Source organism: Dermochelys coriacea, chromosome 7, assembly GCF_009764565.3.
Source record: "Dermochelys coriacea isolate rDerCor1 chromosome 7, rDerCor1.pri.v4, whole genome shotgun sequence".
In the NCBI taxonomy this organism is placed as follows: Eukaryota; Metazoa; Chordata; order Testudines; family Dermochelyidae; genus Dermochelys; species Dermochelys coriacea.
Window position 1 is genome coordinate 62,759,188 of NC_050074.1, and position 7,508 is coordinate 62,766,695.

General features: G+C 38.2%; 1 protein-coding gene across 4 annotated transcripts in view; it reads left to right on the forward strand.

The window, feature by feature from the left end:
• SAMD8 (sterile alpha motif domain containing 8) overlaps positions 1-6,342 on the forward strand; it is a 33,912-nt gene extending 27,570 nt beyond the window's left edge. For all 4 annotated transcript variants that reach the window (XM_038410384.2, XM_038410383.2, XM_043519636.1 and 1 more), the window contains exon 6: positions 188-6,342. In XM_038410384.2, the coding sequence (XP_038266312.1) occupies positions 188-492 (305 nt within the window). In that variant the 3' untranslated portion in view covers positions 493-6,342. The remainder of the gene's footprint in view (positions 1-187) is intronic.
• Positions 6,343-7,508: the final 1,166 nt, after the last annotated feature.

Below are 7,508 nucleotides of genomic sequence, written 5' to 3' on the forward strand. Positions count from 1 at the left end.
GAATTAATTGGGCTGTGCATATGAACACCAGATCAGGCCACTAATTTGTTCAGTCCTTTGGATTGCTGTGTAAATGTAAGATCGTGTCAGGTGTCTCATGGGAGTGGGTGTAGTAAACTTGCTAAGAACCTTGGTTTGTGAAACAGTCTAGGTGAAACTTTTAACTTGATACTTTGTCCTTTGCTAGATACACCAAGAAGCTGGAACTTCTTGCATACTTTATCTTGGGTGCTGAATCTCTTTGGAATCTTCTTCATTTTGGCTGCACATGAACATTACTCTATAGATGTCTTCATTGCCTTCTACATCACCACAAGACTCTTTTTGTACTACCACACATTGGCTAATACCAGAGCATATCAGCAAAGTAGGAGAGCGAGAATCTGGTTTCCAATGTTTTCTTTTTTTGAATGCAATGTTAATGGTACAGTTCCTAATGAGTATTGCTGGCCCTTTTCAAAACCCACAATAATGAGAAGGTTAATTGGATGAAGAGTACCTAGTTTAATCTAAATTAGTCTGAAGTATCCGTAACAAATCTTTACAGAACTAGCTGGAAAAATAAGAAAATAACTGTTTCCATCCCTGTGGTCTCCTCATGCCCTGCTTCTTAGAGTCTCCGTCACAAAGTTGGGATTTCCATACTTCACAAGGTAGTAGTAGAAAGTAACGGTAGGAGGCTAGGTAGAGGCTGCCCATAGATCATTATGAATCTGAAATAGAGAAGTCATTATTTCCATTGGCATGATTCTACAAAAATGCTTTAGGGTAAAGAATAACTTACACTTTTTTAATGTGTGCTTTACCTGACTTGCTGTTTTGAGGTCCAGATGATCTCTGGTACCATGAATGTTTGCCTGTACAAATAATACTAAGTACTAATTTGTTAGCCACTGACTTCCTTTTAAAAATAATATTAAATATAACTTTTTCTGTTGAGGCTTTCAAAATGAAATTCTGAAGAGTAGCTTGTCAGAATAAGGAAGGCAGTTTTGCTCTTTACTAAACGGGTTCCCAGAAATCTTAAATAAGAATTCTGAAAAAGGTATAATAGAAATGTGTATATATACAGAATGCCAGAAATGAAACGGCCTGCTTTTTTGATTTAGGTGTTGTCAGGTATTAAGATGGTGTTTTGAACAGGACTTATTTGGTCAGAGTAAACAGTTTATGCCATTGTCCAACTATTTGGACGATTCCTTGTTGCATTTCAACAAATGGGTTAGAAATAAAAGCTACATCTGTTGAAAATGAAGTTGAGGTAGCTTTAGTGTTTGAGTCACATAGTTACTCTCTCTTCTGTATGGTTTATCAAACACTTGGCCTAAACCTATGCATGCTTTTTATGAGCAACTCTTTAACCACTAGAGGAATAGAACAGTTAAATTTATGTAGTGCCTCGTAAATAGATGGGGAAATGCATATAGTGATTTCCGCCCCTCCCCCCATTCAGGAAAAGTTTTAAAGCAAGTTTCAGAAATAGTGCTAATGCTGATCTTCTTTTTTTTATTAAATTTTTTGTCCCAGTCCATCTGGAATCGGCAAACATTAAACATATTTGAATGCCTAAGAGGTTTTTTTGACAAACTCTATATACAGTAAATGCTTTTATGCTTAGTCTTAGCAATTATGAAAATAGACTGATTGTTAGAAATAAGCTGCTTGTTTATGATCCTAGGAGTTAGTGTCTTAAGCGGTTTAGCTTCTGTGATAAGGAACACTTTTTTGAGAGATTCAGATTTTGCTTGTGAAAGACTAATGATTAGAACTGGAGCCTGAAGTAGTGTGTGCAAGCAAGGCACATACCTGTTAGTGATCTTACAAACCGCTATTCATATATTTTTTGTGTGCAAGAAGGTAGCTTTAACTGTAGTTACTCAGATTTTAGTGGGGAATAGTAGTTAACTTGAGAGTTGTGAATTGCAACAAATATATAAATGTTAGTGATTAATGTTAATTCACTATCACATAATTTCAGAATGGCTAGCATGTGAGAAGAGGTAGTGTAATGTCAGCCTCGAAAAATTTCCATGACATTTTGCCATCCTGATACAAACAGTTCATTCCCACTTTACAGTGACTATAGGAAAACTGCAATACGTACTGTACTTGCTTGTCGTCAACAACAACAACAAATTTACCCAGTCAAATAGAATTTTGCAAGACTGAGTTAGGTATTTGAAGGTCCACGATCTAGTATGGTCTCCCATCTCTACATTTATGGGCCTTAACAAAACTACTTTAAACTTGGAATTAGAAGCAGTAATTAATGAGAGAATATATTACCCACTCTTCATAATGTTTTTTAAAAGTTTGCAAGTTTATTTAGTTCCTGTTCCTGGGAGGAATTCCATATCCCAGAGTATCTGTACCAAATGCAGGCGCACACCTAGTGTAACTTACTTTGCTCTGCAGACTTTGATATCTGTAACATTCCTGTTCTTTAACAAACCTGCTGCTAATGGTAAAGCATCCAAACCTGCTGAGTGCTCCCAGCACCTAAAGTAAGGAAATGCACTGACACTTTGCAAAACAGAATCTTTAGTCTCCAAGGACTTACGTTTTTATGATAAACGACCTTTGTTTGCTGCCCTTGCCTTCCTGATAGGAAGAGGCAATCTGAACATTCCTCTCCAGTACTCTGGAATAAAACATCCCCACTTATGGACATACACTTGCTTCTGCAGTGCCCAATAATTCATTGGGCCATTGTTAACAGTGTTATTTCTTTAACACTTTAATGTGTGTCCAAAATGTGTACAGATTTATATTCTTTGAGGTTTTTGATACTTTAGGGGGGAAAAGGAATTAAAAATGCAACTACATTTGCAAAGCTGTTGACTCTGAAAGTAACTCCAGACTGCAGACTTCTGTGTCTGAATTGTAGAATTCTTTTTCAGTCTTTTATTTACTCATGTCTAGTAAAGCAAAAAGTTCTATAACTTATCACAAGTGTTTACATAAACTAAAATGACATCTCAAGATTTTTGTGTGTAATACTTCAAGTTCAAATCTTTGTTTTTGAAGCCTAAACGTTCTTGGGTTTTTATCTTGCCTCCAGGTTTATTTATTTCTAAAGTGCTGTTTACATCTAAAGTATTGATAAGTCAGTATTGCTGTTTGTTTTTTGAATATTTTTATGAAAATAGGATATTTGCTATCTACACCATTGCTTTATGTATTCACACACTGATCCTCTTGCTGCTAAGAATCCGTTTCCGATATTTGTAACATGCAGGATTCATTTCCTGGGAACTGGGCAGGGCTTTAAGACTGTCAGTCCTTCTGTTTCTTGGAGGTTAGGCCTATCTGCCAATAAACACAAATGCAGTAGTTCATAACGATTTTCTGACTATACAGAGAAAACAAAATATTTCAGGTGCTTTTGTTCAGCATTTCAAAACAAGAGTTGGCCCTTAAAGCAATACTGGCAACTTGATTGAAATGAATTTTTGGGGGGGGGTCTAAAGTCAAGTGAGGTACGGAATTTTTAAAATGTTTTAGACAGGTTTTTCTGCTCCTTTGCTGTTAACAAGTCTTAGTGTTTGTTTTTGCAGCAGAAAGGTTGGGCCTGAATAATGCTAAACATGATCAAGCTTGCTGTGCCTCCCCTTTTTATGACCACACACACTTGCCTGCTGCCTCTTCTATTTCAGCTTATCTGCAGCTCTTTCTGGCAGATGTCCTGTTTTGAGGGGGAACTCATGTACCGTTCTACCCCAGTCTCTGCAACAGGACATGTGTGATGTCATCAGGTTAGTGCTTTATACAGGAAGTGCAAATGATGAACAAACCCATGAAACGGACTTTCAAACACACAAAGTAAATAAACTGAATCAAATAGAGAAACATTGCTCTAATCTTTCAGTTGCAAGGAATACCTGAGATTATTGGAACAATAGGGTCAGATTTACAGATGGAAGTCATTTTTCCCCCAAAACTGATTGTCCCTTTTAACTTGGCTGAAATAGTTGAGGTATTGAGGGACTCTGTGGCTTAATACTTGAGACAAAAGTGTAAATTCAGTTTTAGATTTTTGGCATATATAGTGAAGGTGACACGCAAAGGGGAAAGTGCCCTTTCTCGGTCTCGTGACATAAGAAGGCTGAAAGCTATGCAAATTTTGTGTGTTCAAAAACAAAAGAATCAAAAGGTCTTGATTCTTTTTGCTGGAGGAGTCCTTGGAAGACTGGAAAATTAGTGGGATTGTGACACTACCAGAGAATGAACCTGAACACAAAAAAAACAAGTACTTTTTAAAATGGTTTAATGCAAACTCCTGATAAAGACTTTGGAGAGCATCTTTTTTTCAAAGATTCAACACCTCTGCTTTTCAACTGAGGACTCAAAGCTTCCACTCCACTTCTCTATTCCTTTTTCGGAGTCCTCCGGCAAAAACAGGACAACTCGATAGTTCTGATATTTCTAAGATAATCAAATCAGCAGAAACATTTTAATAAGTCCCCCAAGTCCTCAGACTTTCAGGATTGACTTAGAGACAGATCTTGCAAGGTGTCAAGCACACAGCTTGATCTAGCAAAGCATATGTTTAACTTTTTAAGCACGTGAGTAGACCCATTAGCTTCAGTGAGATTACTCCTGCTTTAAGTGCTTCCCTGGGTCTGGGCCGGCATGCTCAGCACCATCTAGAACCGATCCTTGATATTACAAATAAGTGGGCACAGGATTTTGTTTTCTATTTTAGGTCACATTAAATCTCCATGCACCATATGGAAAAGATATTGTACTGGAACATGTAAGATAAATGAATGTTCGAAGTAAAGTCACTTCTGTAGAGATGACATCAAATCTAGGACCATTGGTATTAGTGGTTTGATGTTACAAGAAGCTGAGCTCAGTGAAAATGAGCGGGAAATCCCAACTGCCAGTGCTAATATGGTAAATAAAACCTTTTTACAAGTTTCTAACCCCACAGGCCCCAAAACTTGGCTATTTTATAAATGTGTAGATAGATCAAGAATTGCTACACTGAACAGTTTTCCCATTTGGCTAACTGTATTTTTTGTCATATGGTACAAAAAAGAATAACACATAAATCAATATTTAAAACAGCATTCCTAAAGTCTGCATAACTTTCTATTAGAACAGCAATATTAAGTACTTATACACTACAGTGCTATGCTGTTTCATTACTCGTTGCACAATTTCTTATTAATACAATAAAATCAAGTTACTTGGAATTGTCTGAGTTTTATGGAAGTCCTTTTGTAGACTTCAAGTACCACATAATAAAAGTAATGAATAATTAGTCATTTGTCCTTCTTGTATTGTTTTTTCTATTTGAGAAGATTAAAAGATATTTTTGTCAAGAAGGATTTTGCCATAATTTATGTTGCTTTATTCAAAACAATTTAGGATTCTTTAAAAGAAAGTTCACCCATGGTAATTATAAAGCCAGTATGGCTTTGTAGGGTTTGCAGTTTGTAATTAGTAGATAGCCCAACAATGAACTAACATGAACTGTGAATTACCTCGCCTGCCTAGAGGCCTTTTTGTGTCAAGGATTAATTGGTAGACCACTAATAATCCACATATATGTATTTTTCTGATGTTCCTTTGAGACATGGAGAGATTTTTTGAAAGATTGTCTGATTTTTATGATTTGATTTGAAACAGTGTTATGTCATGGGCAAAGTTGGCATGGAATTAACCTACGAAATAGTTCTCCTTCATTGTAAACATCTGTCTGAACACTAAAAGGCACAGTACTATATTAAACCTGTTTTCAGTCATCCGTTTTGTAGTTTCTGGTAATGCTCGTAGCTTGAGCCACAAGTGTGTTACAATGAACGGAATGTACATAGTTTTACGTGATATACATTTTCAGAACAGAGTTGTGGTAGTTGTGTAAGAATTTAAAATAACTTTTAAAAAGTGGAGCGTATTGAATTCCTGTATTAACCCCATGATTTAAGTAGTGACTTTACTTTAAATTTAATGTAATGTCCTCTTTCATTCAATTATAAGTGACTTATTATACAGAGAAATTACAAACTACACTAGTGTATAGTGCTTAGCATAAAAAGGTGTATAAAAACTAGTATGTAAAGGTTTTTGGGGAAAATGTTTGCACTAAACACAGATCTTTTCGTTAAGTACACACGTGTACGTACGCGCGTGCGTGCACACACACACGCACCCACACACACACAATAGTGTTACTTGAAAGTTCCCGCGGCAGTGAAGTTTGAAGCACAGTAATGTAAATAAGTAAATATTGTTTTGACTCTAAAATTAAACTCAGATTTAATTAATATATTATTTTTATCTTGTATTAAAACAAATATTTAAAAGCATTAAAAATAAAATCTTTGGAAGATGGCTGAAGACTGCTTTTTTATTTTAAATTTAAGTGACTGGTCAAGTATCTAGTGAGGTATTGGTGATGGGGTCTGAAAGCTGTATATTACATTTGTAAACATGTAAAATAGTGGCTAGAACAGGGGCCTGGGTATCAGGACTTGACACCTAGCTCCAGTATGGTCGGCCTTCCTTTATGACTTTTGGTGAGTCACTTGACCTCTTTGTTTGCTTTCTCATATCAACACCAAACAGCCCCCCCACAACCACACACACTTTGTTCCCATCCCCACACACTCGTTTACTAGCACCTAACCCTTCCTCCTCTGCTTACTTCCATCTCTGGCTCCTGCAACCTCCTCTTCCTCTGTTTTTTCCCCTATCCCACCCCCAATTTCTAACTCCTTTAAATTCCAGTGTAGCTGCTTCCACCTAATACTTGCTGCCTGGATACAAGTGTGGAATGGGGGGGACAGAGCACAGGAGAGACAGTCTCTCTGCCCTCCCTTCCTGTGCCTGCTGCCACAGTGCCCCCCAACCTAGTAGCAGGGAGGAGCAATTGCAGGGTAATTCCTGCTCTGTTCCTGAAGCCCTAGGATGGAGCATACTTGGTGCAGACAGAATCTTTGGAGAATTTACCTGTACAAGTTTCTACTGAGCATGAGCAAACTCAGATTTTACAGAGTTTATGAATTTTCACAGGATCAGAAAAAAAGGCACATCCATGGCAGGTGACCTCTTCCCCCTGACCCCCTCAAATTTCAAGCCTGTGTGCCAGTGCTCTTGGCTCCCCCTGTAACAGCTCCATGTTTCGTGCACTGCATGAGGGGAAGAGAAGCCAATCAAAACTGCTGTAGGAAACAGCGGTGGGGGAGGGAACAGCCAAAGTTGGATGAGAAGAGGGAGCAGAAAGAGAGCTTGGGGTGGCTCCGCTCCCCTCTCTCTGCCTTACAGATAATGGGCTGATCTGCTTCTCCCCTCTGTCTCTACACCACTACTCTGGGAACAGGCAGGGACGATCAGCTGAAGCTGCCTTTCTCTCCCCGAGCCTGGGAGGGGATGAAGACCTTGCACAGCTGCAGAAGGAGCAGAGATGTACTGGGCAGCAAGGATCAGATGTTGGGGGGGAGGGGTGAAAGATTGTTATGGGACCGGTGGGCAAGAAGCAGATGTGGAGGGGGGAGCTC